Here is a 25,790-nt window from a genome sequence, read left to right as displayed (position 1 = left end):
GGACTTCTTGTTGCAACTTCATCGCTGCCTACCTGAAGAATCAATAATGGATTAGAATAGGGAATCCTCTTTGTCATGTGCCTTGTCTGCCTAATGGGCCTGTCCCAGGGAAGGTATGGTGCGATTCCAGTAGTCTCTCTCTCTCAGACTCCCTGATACTCCTCAACCTACCCACCTCCTCCTGGAGCTCTGTCACTAAGCGGGAAGAGTTGCTCTATCTGAGTGCACCTCCTACAGGTGTGCTCACTGCTGCCATACAGTACTGGCATAAGAGTAGGGCAGACCCTGCAGCCTGATGTCTGGGTGGCAGCATGTTCCCATCAGAGCTGACTGGGAAGCTGTCAGTTGCAGTGGGTGCAGAGCTTGCAGTGGCTGTGGCCTTCTGCCGCGTGGATGCCATTGCCCCCTGGTTGAGCCGGCAGAGCTACAGTGCTCTTGCTGACACACCATGCCCTTTTCGTGGTAGTCCTGGTCGCTAGTGCTCCCTAGGGGCTTCTTTTATACGTGGGGGGGGGAGGGGCTTGGCCACTGTTGCTCCTGACCCTGCCCAGGTCTCGTCAGCTGCTGTCGGTGAGCTGCCGGCTCCTGTCAGCTCTCTCGGCTCCCCCTGAGGTTCTCCTGGTTCAGGAAACACCCCTGTGCACTGCGCTAGAGCGCTCTGCTGCAGATCATGCCAGTACCAGAGCTGCTCGCCTCAGCGATGTAGCTTTATTGGATATCACCTCTGACACAGTCCCTTGAACGTATACTTACTGAAAATGAGGTGTTTTCTCATGCTGCTGAGGGATACAGAAATGAGAACAACAAAAAGAAGCTACATCATGGTACACCATGTTAATGTTTTACACAAGAGATGAAAGTAATCATCTCCAGCAATTTTTTTTTTAATTTCTAAATAAAGATTTGTTCTTATCTAGCATTTAAATAGCCATTGATCTTTTGAGAAAAAGCCCATAGAGTAGGTAATCATAATTGAAGGAAAGGGAACACCTACATATACGTACATACACAAAGACAAGAAATGTCAACACCACTTTACCACTTTTGTATTTTATTGTGGAACTGAGTTTGTTTCCTTCACATCAAATATCCTTAATGGAAGGGGGGACAATGCACACAAATATCATAAAAGCACTACATATTACTTTCACTGGAAACTAATTTTCTACATTAGATATGACTGGATAGAAGTGATGCAAGATTATAAGACATAATACCATACACAACTGCAGACTGATACAAACACCATTCAGAACAAGAGAGAGGTGTGTGAGGTGCTTCTTAACCAGCAACAAGACCGTTTCTTGCCATAGTTTGGAAGATAATAGCTGCATGCAAATGCATGAAAGAATATTTCAGATTTCCTCTTTTACAGTTGCAATTACAGCCCAGTCTTGAAGAGGTAGCTCTATCATCTGGAGCTCCTAGTTAGTCTACTGCAGAGAAGTTTTTTTTTTTAGTCTTCTTTTTTTTTCTTTCTATATTTTTACGCCATTGTTTTATTTAGTTACTTATTTTTTTATATTTTTTGTAAAGTCACAGCAAACAGACTTTTTTCTCTTTTTTATTTTAAATAGCAAACATTTTTAAATCAGGTGAATAATATAATTGCATTCTAAGAAATGCTTACCCCTAGTTTCTTTTAGTGTTTTGTTCAACGTGTTAAGTGAAAAGACGAAAGCTTACAGTTTCTTGCAAGTGTAAACATACTTTTTCCTTTTCTAATAAATACAGACCAACAAAATCACTGTTTCTCTCAAAACATCATTACTGAGCAAGAACCTCTTGCAACAGATGAACAAAGAGAAGCATATGACAGAAATGTCCAAAATGCACAGTAAGTGCTCTTTGGAGCTGACTTGCTTGTGGTGGGAGGGATTGAAAATTCAACTAACAAATTGATTAAATCTTAGTAAATGAGTACCAGAACTCTCCTAAAATGTATAAGCTATTGTAGACAATTAAAAAAAAACATTCATAAACAGTTAGCTCTGTTCACCACAGTATGTAAGATAATAATAAAAAAATCAAAAGTGAATTCTGTGACAGATGGGGTGAACAGTAAAGGTCAATGAAGTCAGGCCCACCAAAGGACTTTGAAAAGGCATGCAAGAGAGGCCCTGTCCAAGTTCAGGAGTGGGGTGTGATCTATAAAGTTAATTCTTCATTGAATTTTATGAAGCAGTATAGTGATAGCATAAAGATCATGATTGGGGATGCTGTTATGGGTAATACCATCATTTAAATGGAGTGTCCTATTGAAGCTTTATAATTAATCAGTAACAAACCATGCTCCTAGAAATCTATGCTGATCAACAGCACTCATTGTTAATGTGCACGGTACATTTTGATGACTGTTACTAAACTAATTGTGTAGTATTATGATTAGCACAGTTAGATTAGTTCCACAGGCAGGAAAGACATTAAGGGCAAGAGGAGCTAATGCAGGAGTTCATTGCTGTGTCACACCCAGGCGCGATTACCATTTAAAAGGGAATGGATAGAACAGGCATTACAATACCTCAAAACAGCCAGACTGGGTTTTTAATATTCTTGTAGCAGAAAAAAATGAATCAACATTTTAACATGGGCTGTAACTGCCTAATTATTATTATTTTTAAAGTAAAACAAATGCTTGAGCCTTCACAAATTTACTTGGAGAGATTTAAGGCTTGATTCTAGTTTCATTTACAGTAGGACTGAATGACTGTAACTTCCCTGACTGTAGTGAAATTGCTTCCTGATTCAGTGGCATAAGTGAGATTAGTCTCAGGACCACTGCTGTACTTAGATTTTCTACCACAGCAGAGGTACAAACCATTTCAGATATTGTCAGAAAATCAGAAAATCCCCACCCACTCAAAAAGTTTGAAATCTGACCTATGTAAGAAAGTAGACAAAGCAGAATTGTAGAAATAGTACAACTATTCTGTCAAACATTTTGCCTATAATTTTGAAGACTATGTATTACAAAAGCAATTTTAAGTGAATCATTATGAGCCCAGCAAACAGGCTTGTTTTCACAGTACATTTCCATCTGCCTTTTCTGCTGTAGTCATTCTGAGTTATTCTTAACGACTTAAAAGGTATAGCAATAAAAACAGCATTGCTAGAGATACCTAAAAAAAGGAAGACATTAAAAATAAATCAAAACCCTCAATATTTGACAAACAGTAATTCACAGCATTAAATAGGCTTCAGGAGCTCACATTTAAAGGGCCCTAAAGCAGTATTAAAAAAACCCACATAAAAATTAGGAGTACAGACATATACCTATTAAACAAAAATATCCTAAAAATGTGAAATTGAAATAAATTATAAGTAAAGAAAATAAAATGAGGGCATAGTTCGCTACATTGTGAAACTTAATACCAGCCATAATGGTGAATCATACAGACCAGCACATATCTTCATTTTGAAGGCCTTTACACCTTTAAATTCAGATTTACAAACCTTCTACAATGTAACAAGATTTTTTTATTGGGATAAAACATCTGAGACTAAAAAATCCACACCGTCTTAAATGACGGAGCTGTTCTACATGCTGTTCCACTGCAAGCAGTCTAGAGAAGGAAAGGAAGGGGGAAAGGAAAGGAAAGGAAAGGAAAGGAAAGGAAAGGAAAGGAAAGGAAAGGAAAGGAAAGGAAAGGAAAGGAAAGGAAAGGAAAGGAAAGGAAAGGAAAGGAAAGGAAAGGAAAGGAAAGGAAAGGAAAGGAAAGGAAAGGAAAGGAAAGGAAAGGAAAGGAAAGGAAAGGAAAGGAAAGGGGACTTATTTTAGCTTATTGCTTATTCTATCTTTTTTCAAGATGTTGTGAGGACTGAGAATGTAGGTTACACCCTGCTAAATATTAGGCAATCAACATTTCAAATCCCATTTTCTGTCAACATCAACAGGTTAATTTTAGCACCAGGGTGCCCCTACCCCCCGCCCCCAAAAAGGTATTGGCAGTTGACTGCTTTCAATAAATCTTACCTCAATATCCATTCTCACTAGAACCTTAAACAACATTATTAATTTATCTTACAAAACTACTAAAAAAATTGCCTTCACCTGTAAAATTTTTCTTTGCATTTTCCTGTAAATGAAAACTTTTGTTAAAAATCTATTAAAAGTTTATGCAGCACTAAAAAAAAAAATTCTGTACATTTGTTCCCATATTTACTCTTAAATTAAACAAATAAAATAAGACAAAGGAAGGCTAAATACTGTACAGACTCACAGGTAACCTTTTTCATCATTCTGAATGTTTCACTAAGTTTTGCAATTCTGATACTGGACACCACTTCAATCTTGCTTCCACAGTACAAAAGAAGCTTTCAAAAAAATGCTCATCTTGCCTTGTTGAGCAGTCCTGGTGCATCAATGAATTGTTCACAGAACTAACATATGTAATTCATAGTACCAAGCAGTTTGACCAGTCAGATAGGTTTCTAGTACCACACATGCATACTCACACTTCCTTACTGGTGTAACTATGATCCTACACAGATGTTTTATAAATTTGCTGTCTCAACATTAAAAAATAAGTGCATCAAGCTTCTTTGTACATTCAAGTCATTTTCTAAGGCAAATTGTCTACTGTATGTACTCCCAACTGCTTTGGTATTTTTCTTCAGTTAATTGACAGTGGACATGGGTGTTTAAGCATGTGGACTGGTCAGTTTTGAGTGAGTGAGTGGATTTTTACTGGGAGCATGCCTTAGACCAACAATTCTGCATGCATGCTGAAAGAAAGGTTTTAGAATTCTGAATGGGGTTCAGAACATGTGCATATTTGGTCTATGATTGTTACAGTATGTCAGTATTCAGAGTTCAAATTAAAGTGGAAAACTGTTAATGAGCATTTAGGTTGTATGTCCCTTCCTAGCCACATTCTGCTGCTTCTTATTTTCCAGTTAATTCTGTAAATAACATCCTTTGCGATAGCTCAGACTGATACAAATTTAAAACTTCCTTTTCATGTGTGTACATAGACAAATTGCAGTAAGCGATACAGCTATTGCCATGAGACTACTGGAGATCTAATTATTTATTACTTTCTCCTCCTACCCCTCTCTCTCTTTCTCTCTCTTTGTGTTTCTTTAGAGGGTAAATTCCTCTGCCTGGCAGAAGTCAGTTTGGGTTGCTAGTACATGGTTTCCAAATGTTCAGCGGAGATGAAACTGAATCTGTATTTTTTCAGTAATTTGAACCCTACTATGGGAATGCTATTATTTTCCTTAGCAATCAGCAAAGACTGAAAAATATTAGTGATTTGCATCACTGTGATACAGTATAGCATTTTGCAGGTATACAGTTCAGCAGTTGAAATAGATGGGTTGAATTTTTAGAAAAGTTGTTTTCAAAATGAAGAATTTCCGGAAACAAAGCTAAATCTTGTGGTGCATGGTCTTGTTCTTACAGTTCAATCTTGCATGCAGGAAAAGATTCATCTTGCATAACAACAGTGCTGCTGCTTGCCAAAACCATGATGTTGAGGTCCTGCTGTTTCTCATGGGTCTCTTGGTACCATTCCCTCATCACTTCTGAGTCATGTGTTGGGATTAAGGTCACCTGCAACACAAAACAGGAGAACTCCTGAGGAATGGACAACAGAAACAACTGATAAGAAAAATGTCTTTGTAAGAAGTCCCGGCCAACAAGTATGATTCCCTTCTGGAAAGAGTGGATCTTTATGCAATAAATACTTAAGTAAATGGATGGATAAAATGAAATAAATAAACATGTAGATAAAATAAAATGACTGTAAAGAAGCAGTTTATGAAAATAAAACCTTGGTTCTCTAAGGTGCTGAGATGCAACTTTCTAGAGAAGTAGCAGTCTGTAGTCTGCACCGATAGCTCTTCAGATTATGGCCAAATATTTTGTTTACTTATTTGTCATGTTGGAAATGCACATGAAGTTTCCAAGTGTATGTGACTGCCATATAAACCATGAAACTTTCACTTTTCTTTCCTACTTACAAATTGCAAGGTTTCCAAACTTGGATCATATATGGTATAGCAACAAGATGAAATAGCCAAATGATCCCGTAAACCAGTTCCAAACTGTTTTATTCTCCAGAGACAGGTCAGAAGGGCCAGAAATGGGGGAGCAGCCAAGTATGGTGCAGCTCTGTGCTTCACTTGGGTGTCCTCTCACATCACTGGTGAAACAAGGTGCCCAGGCTGGGAACTCCTGTCCCCAGCAGCTGTTGCCCACTCCAGAGGTGATCTGGCTTCCTGTAGTTGCTTCCCAGAGAAGATAAAATTTCCAGGTAGAAATACTAGTTAAGAGCTTACCTGCATGTTACTCTCCCACTGGGCCTTGCCCTCCAGCAGGGAGTCCAGAACAGCCCTGCTTGGCTCCTCGGCTGCAGAATCGTTGCCGCTCACCACGTAGTAGGATGACCGCACCCTCTTGAAAAACTCAACATCAACATTCTTACTATTGCTGTGGTTGGGAATGTACACCAGATCCAAATACACTGGAGATCCTGGAGGCACTGTTGTAGATTTTGCTGACTTACTATTCCCAGGTCCTTTGGCAATCAAATAACAAAAGAATATATAACAGACTGGTCAAAAACATGCATTTATTAATTAGCATTCTAACCACTGACATTATATTCTTAAAATTGTTAGTGTTGGTTAAGCATTACACAGCCACAACTGTACTTCTGTGTCCCGTGAAAGAATTATGGCATTGCACGCATTACCAGGCATGTGAAGGACAACCAGGGGATCAGGCCCAGCCAGCATGGGTTCATGAAAGGCAGGTCCTGCTTGACCAACCTGATCTCCTTCTATGACCAAGTGACCCGCCTAGTGGATGAGGGAAAGGCTGTGGATGTTATCTACCTGGACTTTAGTAAGGCCTTTGACACTGTTCCCCACAGCATCCTCCTGGAGAAACTAGCTGCCCATGGTTTGGATGGGTGTACTCTTCACTGGATAAAGAACTGGCTAAATGGTCGAGCCCAGGAGTGGTCGTGAATGGAGTTAAATCCAGTTGGCAACCGGTCACAAGTTGTGTTTTTCAAAAGTCTCAGGTATATATGATTATAAAAGCTATGGTCACACAGGGAGCCATGCAGAAATGGTCCTGAGATTTGGGATATCAGCACATGCTGATGTGCTCAGACTGTCTTACAGGTGCATCAGGAAGCTACTACACATGAGCAGAAAGAGGGGAAAAGAAGAACTTGGGAGAACACAAACTAGCCACTTATCACAAAAAGTAGAGGGAGGTATGTTTTTGCTGCTAAACATAGTGCAGCTTCTGTTCTAAGAAAAGGTTCAGTCAAAAGGAAGTTCAAAGTTTAAACACTCACGTTAAAAATACTACCAAAAAAAGCTGCTTTTGCTACGCACTGGATCACAGTGTGAACTGACAATCAGGACTCAACCAGTAATTGTATCCAAATGATCACCATTTACGTTTTATTTGCCTTCTCATGATGTTATAGAGGATGAAGTTTGGTAAACTAAATTATGTGAGCAATACACTCTATTTAGGATCACATATTGTAAAGCCAGGAAAGTCCAATACAATTGTCTAGTGTGACCTGCCGTTCATCATAGGGCAATATACCAAATAAGCATCATAATATGATAAGATTTCCTAAATTAGAGTTTTTAACTATTGGGTATGTTACAAAAAAGTCTTATCATCTATCATCATAAAAAAAATCTGTGATATATCTTTCTGAATTGTGGATACCAACATTGGATAAAATATTAGACATTACATTTTACACTTAAATGTCATTATCAAATAAAGCCTTGTCTTCAGCTCTAGCGTATACCTGAGAAGTATGCTTCAAGGAAGAAGAATTGAATATAAAGCTGAAGTGCTGGAGAAATGTGCAGCATGAGGAACTGTATTGCTGCTTTGAAAAGCATCTACTAAAAGAGACATGCAAATGATGGTGTAAGAAAGGAACAGCAGACCACTTAAAATGGGGAAGCTACAAGTAGCTGAATGCTGGTTTGCTTGTACTGAATCCTAGATCTGCTCCTTGTATAAAGCTTTCAGCAGAACATCAGTCCTGACAATAGCAAAATCAAAGTATCCCCAAAACACTCTCTAACAAGATCTGCCAGAAGCAGCATATTGGCACAATGTCTCCTTCAGTAATCTAATTCATACTTTATTACTACTTAGAATATACAACAGTCATTCAAAATGACATTAATTTTCTGTATGTTTAGTCATCACTGATGGCATAAGACTTTAACTGGATTATGTGATTTACATGCTCAGCTCACAGAAAGTGCTCTTACTACTGCTATTATTTTTTTTTTAAATACTCTTTTTAAAATAAATCCAGCAAAATAATAAAAGCATCCAATGTCTGATAGTACCTTTGCCTCTCAAAACATTAAATTGCATTATTTTATGTTAGGAGCATTGTGCCTACATGATTTTTACAATGAATAAAGTGGTTCACTTACTACTGATTTCACTTCACCTACAAAAGTGGTACTTTTAATTCTATTAGTTGGTTAACAATTCAGACAGCTTAAGTTCTTTATACTTGATGTACTCTTAATTCTTTACATCTGAGCAAACTGACACATCAAGTTTCTCAGATTGCAAAAGTTAATTCAGTGAATTTCATTCATTTAAATGTGGCCTTAACATGCCAGATTTATATTTAAAACATGGACTTTCTTTGAGGGTTTGCTACAAACCACATTCTCAGCTGATATAAAAGCAATCTAATTTTACTGCAACAACTAAGAAAATCTTAATGTTAGGGAACTCCTATCTGTCTTCACCTGTGGTTGCAGTCTTTGCTGACTTGAACGTTGTTGTATTTGCTGCATTCTTGCTGTCCTTATCTTTCTCTTCCACTCGAGACTTTACTTCTGGATTAGAGATATTTTTGGTTGCCTTCTCCACAGACTCCTTCTTTTTTGGAGAAGCTGTTTTGGAAATTTTGTCTAAAGATTCTTTTACAGCTGGTTTTGGTGAAGCTATTTGTTTTGATTTGCCATCACTTTTTTTAACAGGAGAAGATGACTTGGTCTTAGTACCCTGCTTTTTTGTCTTTGTCTTTTCTTTGAGGTCCTTCTTCAAAGGTTTACCCAAATATTGATCAGTGGGCAAAGTCTCTGGATCAACCATGGAGACATCAGGGTGCCTAGGGGAAGGGCTGTGATCCTGCATCAGGACAGGTGGCGGGTCAATTTGTTTGTACGCAATTGTCTTGTCCGTCGGAATGGTTTCTGACTCATCTTCCGAGTCAATGTTAGCATCTGCCGTGATGGAAGGGCATTCCTCAGTCTCGGGGGGAACATCTGAATCAGTCTGAGATGGGGCAGACTCGCTCATGGATGTGGGAGGGGTTTCATCACACTGCCTCCCTTGCTGCTTTCCCCTAGAAGGTGGCTGGGCTCCCCCAGATTGAGTTAATGGCTTCTCTTGATCTTGAGACTGTTCTTCACCTGCAAACCACTCAAGTGGATTTGGGTTGATAAATGAGGGTGAAAGTTCAGTTTTAGGATGTTTATATTCGCAGGAGGACACAAGACATAAGTCAACATCTTGACAGGATTCTGCTAATGATTTTCCCGGAGTAAAATGTGCACTTGCTTCATAGGAATAGCTAGTAGCTTCAAATGACCTGGTGGTTTTCTCAGTTGTCTCAAATGTGTAATCTGTGGCTTCAGGTGAGCTGGTGGCTTTCCCTGTTGTCTCATAGGAGTAATCCATAACATCAGGAGATCTGGTAGCTTTCCCAGTTCTCTCATAGGAATAATCTGTGACTCCTGGTGATCTTGTGGTTTTTCCTGTCATCTCATAGGAATAATCTGTGGCCTGAGGTGATTTAGATTTTGCAACTGCCTCACAGGAGTAGCTAATATGCTCTGGTGACCTAGTAGTTTTCTCTGTGGCTTTGTAAGAATAACTAAATTCTTCTGGTGACCTGCTGCTTTTCTCTGAATCTTCTTTTTCTGGGCTGATTAAAGATTCTGGATTGTCCTTTGTTATGGGTTCCTGGCAACCAAAAGCTTTGACACAAGACACTTGCAGTGATACCGCTTCTGTGATTGCAGGAGGTGAATTTGGAAAACTAGGAGAGTATAGAGGAGAAGATTCTCTTGGAGTCGATGGAGATAGGTCAGACTTTGGTGACAGCTTTTCTCCTAAGCTCTGCACCTTTTCTGAGGTAAAAGAAGAACATAGTGACATATCTCTGGGTGGAATAGCACTTGAAAAAGTTTCTTCTGGCAGAGGCGAAGTTAACTGGGAAGGTGTACGAGCTGATGAAGTTGAGGATGAAGCTTCAATTTGAGAAACTGAAATAATTTCTGAAATATCCTTCTCCTGAGAGTAAGATGACTGCTCCACAGGGGAAATCTTCTGTGCAAAAATAGGCTCCTGTATATCTGAAAGTCTATAATCTACTTCTGTCGGTCCATTTTCAGATATATGGTGTATACTAGTGCCTACAGTAGGATAGTCTGGAGATTGCTTACTGAAGTCCATTGCTAAAGACTGCTCAGGGGACTCCTGACCAAATTCTACTGACATAGTTGACTGCTCAGGAGATCTGTGATCGTGCACTGGAGTTCTTGTTTTTGCGGTTTTAGGTGAGAAATCTGGTGGAGAAATTGACATGGGCCTTGGGCACTCTTCCTTAGATGGAGACACCTCTGTTTCCTGAAACGTTGTTGGTGTTTGTACAACTGAAACTGAAAGGGAATCATCAACTTCAGTAGAGTGGGGGGATCCAACTTCAGCATGCAAAGAAGGAGATACATCATCAGTAGTTGGTTCTGGAAATGAACTAGTAGCAACAGATGCTGTAGAGACAGAAGCTATTCCTTCCATATGGGAATAGGTTTCTTCTGCTACAACCTCATCAACTGGAGTTGCAGACTTGTCAGAAATAGTGCCTTCAGAAATTGACATTTTGGTGTCTTCTTTTAAGGAACCAAATTGACCGATATCTATTTGGGTAGGTGAAAGATCACCTGCTAACTTCCGCTCATCCAATATCAGTGAAGACTGGGAGCTGCTGGGTTCTGTATCCTCCATTTTCCTTTCTAGGCTGAAGCCTTCCTTAATTAGCATAAACTCCATGCTTTTTTCATCTTGTTTTTCTTGGAAAAGGCCCACAGAGCTGGCTTCAGAAGCTGGGCTCATCTGAACAGTTGATTTTTCTTTTTCAGGTTTCCCCTCAGAAGGACTTCCATAGTCTCTGATGGGAGACTTTACATCAGCACTCAAAAATGTATCATAAGTGGTCTCTGAACCCATCAGTGGTGGACTCCGTAAAGGCGAGAGAACCTTTTCAATAGGAGATTCTGAATCTGGCACAGGCTCATCCATAGGGCTTATTCTGCATTTTGCAGACTTATCTTTGACTTCACCGAGTTCAAAGCTAATAGGAGTTTCTGTTGACTTTTCACTGGTTTCAGAGGGAAGCTGACTGGATTTTTCGTCAGTGGGAGACTGATAATAAGGTGTGTGGCCAGCACTACCAGCAGTAGACTGTGAGGGAGATGCTACTTCTAATGTTTTATCTTCAGGGCTTGCACAGTGCTCTTCAGCAACTTCTTGATATACATCAGGCAATGTAGCAATGGGGACAGGCTCAGCCGAGACCTTGATCTTACTGGGAGTGAGTGAAAAGTTCACGCTACGTTCATTCAGTGGTGTTTTGGCAACGGGTGATGGAGGGGACAAACTCTCAGCTGGACTCTTGGCTGGACTACATTTTCCACTGTCTTCTGAATAGGGTTCTTTGATTTCTAGTTCGACAGTGCCTTGGATTTCACTTCCTTTTTGCCAATATACATCTTGGAATGCAGATTTGCAGAATTTGTCTTCCTCTAATGAAGAAGGTGGTGAGATGGTAGAAGCTGAGGCATTATAGTCTTTACCTTCTGTGGCCTCTGTTTTGGATCCTTCTGATAATCCATTAAAAGCATCCGGAAATGGAGAAATTTTAGGTCTAGCAAATTCTTGAGAGCACAGTGATGTCTCGTACTTGGTAATGTTCATACGCTCTTGAGGTGACTCGCTTTCCTCATTGTTAGTTTCATCACTCATGACATCCCGGGGTGTAGACATTTCATCCATTGGAGTTGGTTCACTGGATATTTCGATGGTAGACTGTGTATAACCTGAAGTAGCAGTGAATTCCTCAGGTTGATCTTTATCTTCTTCATCAGAAACAGTGGCTTCACTTTCTGAACCACCAGGTAATGTTTCGTCATGGATAGAAGAGGCCAGTTCAACAGCTGGAGACTGAGGCTCTGAGCTTTTTGTTGGTGTAATTATGAGTAGGCCATATTTATCTTCAACTTCACCAGTTTCTGCAGCTTTGTCTACCACAGCCATCACATAATTTTCTTCAGCTTCTATTTTTTCAGACTCTTCTTCATCTCTGATGTCTTCTGCTTTGTCTTCCTCCTCTTCTTCAGTCTCTTCGGTTTCTGCCTTTTCTACTGCTTCTTCCCTGTCTTCCTCAGCCCGTTCATCTGATGCCTCATCTACTGCCTTTTCAATATATTTTTTGGCTTTAATGTTAGCATCTGCTTCAGCCATTATTTCTTCTGAACTATCTTCGATTTTTCTTACTTCCTCCATATATGGTTTTGTGGTGTCCAGTGGTGTCTTTACTTCCTCATCTTCACCTCGTTCTCCAGCTTCTTCTGTCTCTGCCTTTTCCTCATAATCTCCTGCTTCATATGATTCTTCCAAGCCAGTTCCCTCATCTTCAAACTTTTCATTGTCATCAACCCTGTGCTTTTCCACAGGTTCCAATTCTTCGGGTGTTTGTTCATACTCACCCTCGGCTTCTGTGGTAGTTATGCCTTCATCAGAGGACTCAGCAGGTCCTTCATTATCTAATTTTTCTTTTTGGACTTCAGAGGCCTCTTTTTGTTCTGTGCCAGTGAGTTTCTGTTCATCCTCTATAAGTGCAACTTGAGGTTTTTTTTCTTTTATTGTTTCTACTTCTTCATCTTTTAATTCCTCAAAATCCTTTGTTAAATCCTCTGGTGAAGACATAAGGGATCTCTCCACTTCAAGTTCTTTTCCACTAGCTGTAATTTCTGCAGCTGCTACAGTTGTGGCAGTGGCTCCAACTACTGCAAGGGCAGCTTGTGCTCCACTGACTTTGATCTCCTTCTTCACAGTCTTAATTTTTCCTTTTTCCTTTGGCTTTCCAGCAGATACTGATGCTTTTTTAGCAGGCTCCTCCTTCTTTTGTGGTTTAGGCTTTGCTGCTAGCTTTTTGACTTCAGTCAAAGGAGCAGCCATCTTCTTTGTTTCTTTAGGAACCTTTTTGATGTCTTTTTTGGCTTCTTTTTCTTCCTTCTTAATTTCCTTCTCTTCTTTTTTACCTTCTTTTTTAACTTCCTTTAGTGGAGCTTCTTTCTTTACTTCCTTCCTAGTTTCCTTCTTCTCTTCCTTTTTCACCTCTTTTTTAACTTCTTGCTTGATCTCTTCTTTTTTTGATTTTTCCTCTTTTTTGATGGGTGTTTTCTCCTCTTTTTTAGAAACATCTTTCTTTGTTTTTTCTTTTTCCTCTTTCTTTTCTTCAGGTTTTGTTTTGACTTCCTTTTTCACTGGCTTCTCCTTTGCCACTTTTGGTTTTACATCTGTACCTTGTTTTTCAGGAGTTTCAGATTTTAATAATTGCTCTTCTTTACTTGTTACATCTTTTTCTGTCACTATAGGTTTGGTATCAACTTTTGCTGGTTTCTCTTTTTTAACTGGAACTTTTTCTTTGCTTTCCAATTTCTGAAGCTTTTCCAGTGTTGGGCTAGGCTTTGCAGACTCTGGTGTTTCTTCTTTAGATTCCTTTCTGACAGACTTGTTTGGTGTCTTTGCAACAGGCTTCAGACTCTCCTTGCTGTCTGTTCGTTTTTTCAACTTTGCTTGTTTCACAGCTGGACTAGCAATGTTCCCAGTTAGGTCTTTCTGTGTAACTGTTGGTTCTTTAAGGAATTCTAAATGTTTGAGCTTTTCTAGTCCTTCTAGAACATTATATTGGGTGCTGTTTCCAGGAAACAGAACTCGGATTATTTTTTCTGCAGGATTAGCTGGATGCCACACAATCAGGGATGAGACAGAGGTGAAATAGGATAATGGAATGTCTAGTTCTTGGCCATTTGGTAGCAGGAATTCTTTATCTTTGCTAGTACCACTCCACTGTTGCATAAAATATTGCATCTCTTTGCTATTTTTGACAGGATTAAGCACATACATCTCAAGTTTTCCAACTCCCATTTTCTGAAATAAAATGATGGGGTCACTGGTATTTCCTACATTTCTGAAAAGAGGTTCTGGTTTCATAGACAATTTATTTAAATATTGGAGAGTAAAACAAACTTCTTCTACACTCCTTTTTATTCTAAAGTTAGGATCCAGGTTCTTCAGGTTCTCAGGTACATTAAGGAATACAACTCCTAAATCAGGCGAGATCAGATTTTTCATCCAGTCACTGTTGGTAGTAGACCCTTGGGACTGTTCCTCTTCTAATTCAGCTATCTTTCGCTGAAGCATGCTATTAATTCCTGGCAGGTTATCATCTCCGATGTGAGTGAGTAGAATGGAATCTACCCTGTCCAAGTGCCGGATAAGTTTCCAAAAGCAAGATTTTCTTTCAGATCCTCCATTGATAAGCATGTTGAATCCATTCACTGCAAATAATGCAGAGTCCCCTCTTCCACCTGGGAAAATATAACAGCAGGGTTTGGAGAGTTTCAAGAAGCCTCCTGAAGTTGGAGGTTCCAAAATGTCAAAGGGTGATGGCACTTCTACTGATTCTGACAGATACTCTGTGAATTCAGAGAGTCCTTCCATTTTGGGCAATATGGAAACTGAGTTGAGTTTAATGTTAATAAAGTCTTGAAGGTTGTGTCTGTCAAGGTTGGAATTTTTCCAGTCTCCTTCCTCAGGGCAGAAAACAGTTAAGCTGGCTTTGTTGGCTGGGTGTGTGGTGCTCAGTAATTCACCAATCTAGGGTTGTAAAACAAAAACACAAGAAGATGCATGTAAATTAATTCTTAATGACAACTAATGTCAGAACATAATATTTCCTGATCAGATAGATAAAACCTTTTTCATTCGCTTCTGCACTGTTGAGTACCCATCCTAGAGGCTAAAGGAACCTGTTAGCACAAAAATAGTTATACTACCGTATATTTTTAAATACAAAGGAGCAGCTTATGAGGAAAGGTCATAGAATCATAGAACGGTAAGGGTTGGAAGGGACCTTAAAGATCATGTAGTTCCAACCCCCCTGCCAGGAGCAGGGACATCTTCCACTACACCAGGTTGCTCAGAGCTGCATCCAACCTGGCCTTGAACACTTCCAGGAAAGGGGCAGCCACAGTTTCTCTGGGCAACCTGTGCCAGTGTTTCACCACCCTCATGGTGAAGAATTTCCTCCTAATATCCAATCTAAATCTGCCCTCTTTTAGTTTACAGCCATTCCCCCTTGTCCTATCACTACACACCCTTGTGAGAAGCCCCTCTCCACCCTTCCTGTAGGCCCCCTTCAGGTACTGGAAGGCCGCTATAAGGTCACCCCAGAGCCTTCTCTTCTCCAGGCTGAACAGCCCCAACTCTCTTAGCCTGTCCTCGTAGGAGAGGTACTCCAGCCCTCTGATCATTTTCGTGGACCTCCTCTGGACCCGCTCTAACACATCCATGTCCTTCCTATGTTGGGGGCTCCAGTGCTGGATGCAGGACTCCAGGTGGGGTCTCACCAGAGTGGAGTAGAGGGGCAGAATCCCCTCCCTCGACCTGCTGCCCACTCTTCTCTTGATGCAGCCCAGGATACAGTTGGCTTTCTGGGCTGCAAGCACACATTTCCGGCTCATGTTGAGCTTCTCATCCAGCAGTACCCCCAAGTCCTTCTCCTCAGGGCTGCTCTCAAGCCACTCTCTGCCCAGCCTGTACTTGTGTTTGGGATTGCCCCGACCCACGTGCAGGACCTTGCACTTGGCCTTGTTGAACTTCATGCGGTTCACGCAGGCCCACCTCTCCAGCCTGTCCAGGTCCCTCTGAATGGCATCCCTTCCCTCCATCATATCAACCACACTGCACAGCTTGGTGTCATCAGCAAACTTGCTGAGGGTGCACTCAGTCCCACTGTCCATGTCACCGACAAAGATACTAAACAGCACCAGCCCCAGTACCGACCCCTGAGGGACACCACTCATCACTGGTCTCCACCTGGACATCGAGCCATTGTCTGCAACTCTTTGAGTGTGTCCATCAAGCCACTGCCTTATCCAACGAGTGGTCCATCTGTCAAATCCATGTCCTTTCAATTTAGAGACAAGGACATCATGTGGGACAGTGTTGAATGCCTTGCACAAGTCCAGGTAGGCGATGTCAGTTTCCCATCCTTTGTACACCAACACTGTAACCCCATCATAGTATACCAAGTTGGTAAGGCATGATTTGCCCTTGGTGAAGCCATGTTTGCTGTCCCCAGTCACCTCCTTGTTATCCATGTGCCTTAGCATGGTTTCGAGGAGGATCTGCTCCATCATCTTGCCATGCACAGAGGTGAGGCTGACTGGCCTGTAGTTCCCCGGGTCTTCCTTTTTTCCCTTTTTAAAAATGGGGGTGATGTTGCCTCTTCTCCAGTCAGTGGGGACCTCCCCAGACCTCCACGACCTCTCAAATATGATGGAGAGTGGTTTGGCAACTTTGTCCGCCAGTTCCCTCAAGACCCGCGGATGTACCTCATCAGGGCCATGGACTTGTGCACCTTCAGGTTCCTTAGGCAGTCTCGAACCTGGTCTTCTCCTACAGTGAGTGGTTCTTCATTCTCCCAGTCCCTGCCTTTGCCTTCTGCAACTTGGGCGGTGTGGCTAGAGCACTTGCTGTTGAAGACTGAGGCAAAAAAGTCATTAAGCACCTCAGCTTTCTCCACATCCCAGGTAACAAGGTCTCCAGCTTCCTTCCGGAGAGGGCCCACATTTTCCCTAGTCTTCCTTCTATCACTGACATACCTATAGAAGGCTTTCCTGTTTCCTTTGACAGTTCTGGCCAGATTTAATTCAGTCAGGGCTTTAGCTTTCCTAACTAGCTCCCTGGCTATTTGGACGATTTCTCTGTATTCCTCCCAAGCTACCTGTCCTTGCTTCCATCCTCTGTAGGCCTCCTTTCTCTGCTTGAGTTTGGCCAGGAGCTCCTTGTTCATCCATGTAGGCCTCCTGGCGTTTCTTCCTGACTTCCTCTTGGTCGGGATGCATCGCTCCTGAGCTTGGAGGAGGTGATCCTTGAATATTAAGCAGCTTTCTTGGGCCCCTCTTCCCTCCAGGGCTTTATCCCACAGTATTCTACCAAGCAGATCCCTGAAGAGGCCAAAGTCTGCTATCCTGAAGTCACAGAATCACAGAATCACAGAATGGTAGGAGTTGGAATTGACCTCTGGGGGTCATCTAGACCAACCCCACTGCCGAAGCAGGGTCACCTACAGCAGGCTGCACAGGACCTTGTCCAGGCGGGTCTTGAATATCTCCAGAGAGGGAGACTCCACAACCTCCCTGGGCAGCCTGTTCCAGTGCTCCGTCACCCTCAGAGGGAAGAAGTTCTTCCTCATGTTCAGACGGAACTTCCTGTGCCTCCGTTTGTGCCCATTGCCCCTTGTCCTGTCACTGGGCACCAATGAAAAGAGTCTGACCCCATCCTCCTGACACCCACCCTTCAGATATTTGTAAGTATTTATTAGGTCCCCTCACAGCCTTCTCTTCTTCAGGCTGAACAAGCCCAGCTCCCTCAGCTCCCCCAAGCAGGAGAGATGTTCCAGTCCCCTCATCATCCTCATAGCCCTCCACTGGACTCTCTCCAGTAGCTCTTCATCTTTCTTGAAGTGGGGAACCCAGAACTGGACGCAGTACTCCAGATGAGGCCTCACTAGGGCAGTGTAGAGGGGAAGGAGAACCTCCCTCGACCTGCTGGCCACACTCCTCCTAATGCACCCCAGGATGCCATTGGCCTTCTTGGCAGCCAGGGCACACTGCTGGCTCATGGTTAACCTGTCATCCACCAGGACACCCAGGTCCCTCTCCACAGAGCTGTTCTCCAGCAGGTCCGCCCCAAGCTTGTACTGGTGCATGGGGTTGTTCCTCCCCAGGTGCAGGACCCTGCACTTGCCCTTGTTGAACCTCATCAGGTTCCTCTCTGCCCAGCTTTCCAGTCTGTCCAGGTCACGCTGAATGGCAGCACAGCCTTGTGGTGTATCTACCACTCCCCCTAGTTTTTTGTCGTCAGCAAACTTGCTGAGGGTACATTCTAACTCTTCATCCAGGTCATTGATGAAGAAGTTAAACAAGGCTGGGCCCAGTACTGACCCCTGGGGGACACCACTAGTTACCAGCCTCCAACTAGACTCAGCGCCGCTGATGACAACCCTCTGAGTTCTGCCATTCAGCCAGTTCTCTATCCACTTCACCGACCACTCATCCAGCCCATACTTCCTGAGCTTCCCTAGGTGGATATTATGGGAGACCGCGTCGAAAGCCTTGCTGAAGTCGAGGTAGACAACATCCACTTCTCTTCCTTCATCTACCCAGCCAGTCATGTCATCATAGAAAGCTATTAGATTGGTCAGGCATGATTTCCCCTTGGTGAATCCATGCTGACTACTCCTGATAACCTTCTTTTCCTCCACTTGCTTGTTGATGACCTCCAGGATAAGTTGCTCCATCACCTTTCCCGGGATGGAGGTGAGGCTGACCGGCCTGTAGTTCCCTGGGTCCTCCTTCTTGCCCTTTTTGAAGACTGGAGTGACATTGGCCTTTCTCCAGTCCTCGGGCACCTCTTCTGTCCTCTAGGACCTCTCAAAGATGATGGAGAGTGGCTCAGCAATGACATCCGCCAGCTCCCTCAGCACTCGTGGGTGCATTCCATTGGGGCCCATGGATTTGTGGACGTCCAGATCGCTTAAGCAATCCCTCACGCAGTCCTCCTCGACCAAGAGAAAGTCGTCCTCTCTGTGGGCTTATTCTCTTACCTCCGGGGCCTGGGATTCCTGAGGGCCAGTCTTAGCACTGAAGACTGAAGCAAAGGCGGCATTCAGTAGCTCTGCCTTCTCTGCATCCTCCGTCACCAGTCCAGGGTAGCGAGCTTGCTGCGCACCCTCCTCGCTGCCCTAAAGATCTTATATCACACCATTTCGTGGTCACTGCAGCCAAGGCTGCCCTTGACTTTCACATTCCCCACCAGTCCCTCCTTGTTGGGGAGAACAAGGTCCAGCACCACACCTCTCCTCGTGGGCTCCTCTGTCACTTGGAGGAGGAAGTTGTCCTTGATGCATTCCAGGAACCTCCTGGATTGCTTGTGCCCTGCTGTGTTGTCCCACCAAAAGATATCGGGGTGGTTGAAGTCCCCCATGAGGACCAGGGCCTGTGAAAGTGAGGCTTCTCCTATCTTCCTATAGAGGGCCTCATCCGCTCGCTCGTCCTGGTCTGGTGGCCTGTAGCAGCCTCCCACTGTAATGTCGCCCATCCCTGCCCTGCCTGTAATCTTGACCCATAAGCTCTCAGTTGGCTCCTCATCCATTCCCAGGCAGAGCTCCATGCACTCCAGATGCTCTTTGACATAGAGGGTGACACCTCCTCCTCGTCTCCCCTGCCTGTCTTTCCTAAAGTGCCTGTATCCTCCCATCCCAATACTCCAGGCATAGGAGCTGTCCCACCATGTCTCCGTGATGCCGATGATATCATAGCCCCACAGACGTGCGCACATCTCTAGCTCCTCTTGTTTATTCCCCATGCTACGTGCATTTGCATAAAGGCATTTGAGCTGAGCCCCCGATGAAGCTGCACTGTTGCTGCCTCACAGCTCCCTGTTCCGTACCCTCACTGACTCAGCAGAGTGAAGGTCCTCATTAGCACACCGTCCACTAGCAGCTGAGTTGCCACCCCCAGGCTTTTGACTAGCTAGCCTGGTTTTATCCCCTTCCCCCTTTCAATCTAGTTTAAAGCCCTATCAATGAGCCCTGCTAACCCCTGAGCTAGGATCCTCTTCCCCTTTTGCGACAGGTGTACCCCATCTGTTGCCAGCAGGCCTGGTGCCATGTAAATGGACCCATTATCAAAGAACCCCAAATTTTGCCTGTGACACCAGGCTTGGAGCCAGGTATTGATCTGTTCACTCTTCCTGTTTCTTCCCTCATCTTCCCCTGCAATTGGAAGTATAGAGGAGAACACTACTTGTGCTCCTGATCCCTTAACCTGCCGCCCCAGAGCTCTGAAGTCCCTTTTGATTGCCCATGCGCTTTTGTCCCTAACCTCATCATTGCCAACCTGAACAACTAAGAGCAGGTAATAGTCAGAGGGCTGTACCAGACCAGGGAGTTTCCTAGTGATATCTCTCACCCGGGCCCCAGGGAGGCAGCAGACTTCCCTGTGGGATGGGTTCAGTTGGCATATCGAGCCCTCTGTTCCCTTGAGAAAGGAATCACTTATGACAATTACCCTTCTTTTTGTCTTCGTGGAGGCAGTCGTGATGTGTGAGGCTGACTGCCTAGTTCTGGGCAACCCCATGTGTGGGCCTTTGTCCTCCTCGTCATTTGCCTGGCCCTCCGGTTCCAGAGCCTCATACCTATTGCATAAGGGCACCTGGGGTGGAGAGGGAGGCTGGGAGGGGATTCGCCTGCCGCCCCAAGCAGGGACCCATTTCTATTCCCCCCTGTCTCTCAGGTCCTCTCCTTCTGCCTGGTGGTGAGAGGGCAGGGGATCTTCTGCTTCTTGTGGAGCATCCATCCTCTGCACTTGTTTCGGGGATGGCAGGGCATGGCCCCACCAGTCTATTTCCCTTTCGCACTCCTTGATGCTCCTTAACCTTTCTACTTCCTCTTTGAGCTCTGCCACGAAGATGAGCAGATCATCCACCTGGTCACAGCGCACACAGTTCTGCCTGCTGCCCTCTGATACCAGGTCCCTTCCTTGTTGCCCAAAGGAGGAAAGTACCCCAACATTCCCTCTTCTCTCCTCCACCCTTTATAGGAGGACAGTACAAGCTTTTATATTTAGAGAGGATGAAGACTATGAGGCTAATGCCGCCAGAGCTACCACTATCTCTCTCGTTGGTTCATGAGTCTCCCTGCTGCTCCATCCAGAAGAGCTAGCCAAATATCTAAGGGAAACAGCACATCCTCTTAACAGGCAGAGAATAACTGCAGCCCAGAGGAGGCCAGCATCCTCCCAGGGCAGCTGCCTTCCTTACCCTCCTCCTCACACAAGATGTATTCCATGACACCATCATTAATACAGTTCTTTCTGCAGACTGACTCCTGATTCTCAGGCTGCAGGACAGTTTTTCAGAACGCTAAGAAATGATTTATTACATTAAAAATCCAAACAGTTGCAAGTTTCATATTTGTGAGATTGTGAGGTACATATATTTATATATGTTCTGTTGTGCTGGTTTTGGCTAGGGTAGAGTTGAATTTCTTTGTAGTAGCTTGTATTAGACTATGCTTTGGATTTGTGCTGAAAACAAAGTTGATAACAGGGATGTTTTAGCTATTGCTGAGCAGGGCTTACATAGAGTCAAGGCCTTTTCTGCTTCTCACATTGCTCCTACAACAAATAGGCTGGGGGTGCTCAAGAAGTTGGTAGGGGACACATCTGGAACAGCTGACCCCAACTGACCCAAGGGATATTCCACACCATATGACGCCATGCTCAGCAATAAAAGCTGGGGGAAGGAGGAGGAAGTGTGGCTGGATGAGTGGTCGGTGAAGTGGATAGAGAACTGGCTGAATGGCAGAACTCAGAGGGTTGTCATCAGCAGCTCTGAGTCTAGTTGGAGGCTGGTGACAAGTGGTGTCCCCCAGGGGTCAGTACTGGGCCCAGTCTTGTTTAACTTCTTCATCAACGACCTGGATGAAGAGTTAGAATGTACCCTCAGCAAGTTTGCTGACGACACCAAACTGGGAGGTGTGGTAGATACCCCAGAAGGCTGTGCTGCCATTCAGCGTGACCTGGATAGGCTGGAAAGCTGGGCAGAGAGGAACCTGATGAGGTTCAACAAGGGCAAGTGCAGGGTCCTGCACCTGGGGAGGAACAACCCCATGCACCAGTACAGGCTTGGGGTGGACCTGCTGGAGAGCAGCTCTGTGGAGAGGGACCTGGGTGTCCTAGTGGACGACAGGTTAACCATGAGCCAGCAGTGTGCCCTGGCTGCCAAGAAAGCCAATGGGATCCTGGGGTGCATCAAGAAGAGTGTGGCCAGCAGGACGAGGGAGGTTCTCCTTCCCCTCTACACTGCCCTGGTGAGGCCTCATCTGGAGTACTCTGTCCAGTTCTGGGCTCCCCACTTCAAGAAAGATGAAGAGCTACTGGAGAGAGTCCAGCGGAGGGCTACAAGGATGATGAGGGGACTGGAACATCTCCCCTACGAGGAGAGGTTGAGGGAACTGGGCTTGTTCAGCCTGAAGAAGAGAAGGCTGCGAGGGGACCTTATAAATGCCTACAAATATCTGAAGGTTGGGTGTCAGGAGGATGGGGCCAAGCTCTTTTCAGTGGTGCCCAGTGACAGGACAAGGGGCAATGGGCACAAACTGAAGCACAGGAAGTTCCGTCTAAACATGAGGAAGAACTTCTTCCCTCTGAGGGTGACGGAGCCCTGGAACAGGCTGCCCAGGGAGGTTGTGGAGTCTCCTTCTCTGGAGATATTCAAGACCCACCTGGACAAGGTCCTGTGCAGCCTACTGTAGGTGACCCTGCTTCTGCAGGGGGGTTGGACTAGATGACCCACAGAGGTCCCTTCCAACCCCTACTATTCTGTGATTCTGTGATTCTGTGATTCTGTGATTTGGAGTGATGGTGTTTGTCTTCCCAAGTCACCGCTATGCATGATGGAGCCCTGCTTTCCTGGAGATGGCTGAACACCTGCCTGCCGATGGGAACTAGTGAATGAATTGCTCGTTTTGCTTTGCTTGCATGTGTGGCTTTTGCTTTACCTATTAAACTATCTTTAGCTCAACCCACGAGTTTTCTCACTTTTACCGTTCCGATTCTCTTCCTTATCCCACCAGGGGGAAGTGAGTGAGTGGCTGTGTGATGCTTAGTTGCCAGCTGGAGTTGAACCATGACAAATATATATAAAAATACATCTTATATAATAAAAATCTAGAATAACTCCATTAATTTTGACAGTGTTTGATGACATGCTAATACCAAAACCAGCTACTGAAATAAAGGCACAGCAAACAAAAAGTTGTATGCCACAGTATGAAGAGTTACTATTCTGTTTCAGTCTGAACTAAAAAACTATTTTGGTGGTTCCAGATTACCACACAAACATGAAAAAGTATGATATATTTAATACCTTCTCCCAGTTCCACAGATACTTTAATTTGACTTTTTTTTACAGGAAATTAAGTTAAATGTAGCCTATTTCTGTTCTATTTGCTCTTAACAAAGAGACCACCAAATTATGTAAACTTTAAAGAAGTAATTCAGATATAAAATGTCAGCGCAAAATATGCTCACAGAATATCACGCAAAATACCACAACCTTCTTTGCAGAGACTCAATTGTTAGTTCAAGCTATAGGAACAGTTTTCATAAAGATGATATAGATTAAGCTACAGCTAAATAATTTAAATGTCTTGGGCCACAAGGCAAATCAGCAGAAGAAATGGATATATAAAAAAATAATGATGTTTGATTGCAGTCGATCTCTGTGGGCCTCTGCGTGTGTATGTCTTGCTTCCTTTCTTTGTGTTACATAATTTATTTTCAGCATTTACCAGAAACAAAGCAGTGATTGTTATATAAACAAAAATAATCCAGCCAATACCTAAATAAAGCAGAAAATACATATTTTCTATCTTTCTTTCTTGGCCTTACTTTGTATTCAAACCATTTGATAGGAGCATAAATTCATCTCGCCCCTATGTCAGACATGGCTTTTTCTGAAAAAAGCAAAGAAAAAAACAAAGCAGATAAAAATAAAAGGAATAAAGGCAGAAAAGGATGAAAGATAAGGAAAATAGGAGAACCATTCCTGTTGTTTACCACAGAAATAAGAAAAGAGGAGCAGCACAGACCACAGCTCTGAAATAGATTCAGGATCCTGAGCATACTACTTTATGCAGTGTCTCTGGTCAGGGTTGAAAACACGTTATTAGGGAGAGACAAAAGCAGTAAAAGATCACTTCCTCTGGAAGAATAAATCCAAGTCTGTTGCATACATAAGGAGATAATTCGAGTACAGATCATTTCTCGTGTAAGGCAAATTTTCTGGCTAGGTAAAAAATCATATGGTAATATACTGGGTTACTGAATATACTGAGCCAAGGTTTGGGGTTAGTCCTATCCAGTTTATATTATATCATATTTGGATTGCTGTTTCATACTCCTAAATTCTGACTTTCTTTGCTCCTAAAAGTTGGCACACATAATACAGATGGTGTTAAGTCACTGGTAGTGCAGGCCAATGAAATGTTGGAGAAAAATTATTCCAGACATAGATCATAACTGTTACGAATAGCAAGTTCAGGAATGCCCTAGAAAAGGCTTTAATGGATTTCAATTTCAAATGGTGACACAAAGGATATCAACAGTTCCATTGCTTATGCTATTTGATAACACAGAGATGTAACTGCTCATTCTCTTCTCTGGATTCAAACACAATCTGGGAGCAAAGAAATGTATCTGTAAACCTGATCATCTTTTCCAGAACTGAGATATATCTGTTGAGGAGTCCTCAAGTTTTAAAGGTGTTACAGCTGGTGAAGGCAAACAAGAAGTTGGCTGCTCAGATAAAACACAAGATCTAGTATCAACAGCCGAGGAGAAGGCTGAGGTACTCAACAAATTTTGTCTCAGTCTTCACTGCAAACCTCTCTCCTCACCCCTCCAGAGGCGATGGACGACAAGATGGGGATCAGGGGGGTAAAGCCCCTCCCACTGTAAGGGAAGATCAGGTCCATGAACACCTGAGGAACCTGAACATACATAAGTCCATGGGACCTGAGTCCATAGTCCCAGAGTCCTGAGGGAATTGGCTGATGTCATTGCCAAGCCACTCCCCATGATATTTGAAAGGTCATGGCAGTCAGGGGAAGTCCCTGGTGACTGGAAGAAGGGGAACATTGTGCAGAAAGGAGGGCCCTGGGAACTACTGACCTGTCATCCTCACCTCTGTACCTGGGAAGATCATGGAGCAGATCCTCCTAGAAGTTATGCTAACAGACATGGAGGGCAGGGAGGTGATTCGAGACAGCCAACATGGCTTCACCAAGGACAAGTCCTGCCTGACCAACCTAGTGGCTTTCTATGATGGCATGACTGCATCAGTGGACAAGGGAAAAGCAACGGATGTCATCTAACTGGACTTCTGTAAAGCCTTTGACAAAGTCCCCCATATGGGTCGATGGCCTTGTTGGACTTGTGAATGCAACACAAAAGATATTCTCCGACTCAGGCATCAAGAGCCGAACAGTTAACAAAGGGAGCAATTAACTTGTGCTTATCTTATCAGACAAAAGTAAGGGGGGGTAGCCCATCACTGTAAACCCAGTGATCTGTGGGGCATCGCAGAGGCCTGCAGCCAGAGGTTGCTTCAGATAAAAAAACAGATGGCTCCCTGAGCACATACCAAGATGCCTGCTCCATAGGCATGTCAAACTGCTGAGTCCTGCTTGTGACGACACGACATTCCATGCCAAGAGCCAATCGATACACAATAATTGAATTAGTCCCACCTCGCCAAAAGACTTTCAAACGTATGAAAATTGGCACTTGAAAAACTCTCTTTGGGAGGAGGAGCCAAGCAACTTTACCTGACGGACAGGTCGACGAGCCTG

General features: G+C 43.6%; 1 protein-coding gene across 1 annotated transcript in view; it reads right to left on the bottom strand.

Moving 5' to 3' along the window:
* Positions 1-1,003: 1,003 nt before the first annotated feature.
* The window catches only part of LOC142365595 (microtubule-associated protein 1B-like), a 64,776-nt gene continuing 39,989 nt past the window's right edge, over positions 1,004-25,790 (bottom strand). Inside the window, exons 5-7 of the mRNA XM_075446507.1 lie at positions 8,764-14,965; positions 6,283-6,521; positions 1,004-5,554 (exon numbers count right to left, since the gene is read on the bottom strand). Coding sequence (XP_075302622.1) covers positions 5,399-5,554; positions 6,283-6,521; positions 8,764-14,965 — 6,597 coding nt within the window. The 3' untranslated portion in view covers positions 1,004-5,398. The remainder of the gene's footprint in view (positions 5,555-6,282; positions 6,522-8,763; positions 14,966-25,790) is intronic.

The sequence above is a fragment of the Opisthocomus hoazin genome, chromosome W (genome assembly GCF_030867145.1).
Source record: "Opisthocomus hoazin isolate bOpiHoa1 chromosome W, bOpiHoa1.hap1, whole genome shotgun sequence".
NCBI lineage: Eukaryota > Metazoa > Chordata > Aves > Opisthocomiformes > Opisthocomidae > Opisthocomus > Opisthocomus hoazin.
The sequence above is the reverse complement of the archived record's forward strand: the minus strand, read 5'-3'. Positions and strand labels throughout refer to the sequence as shown.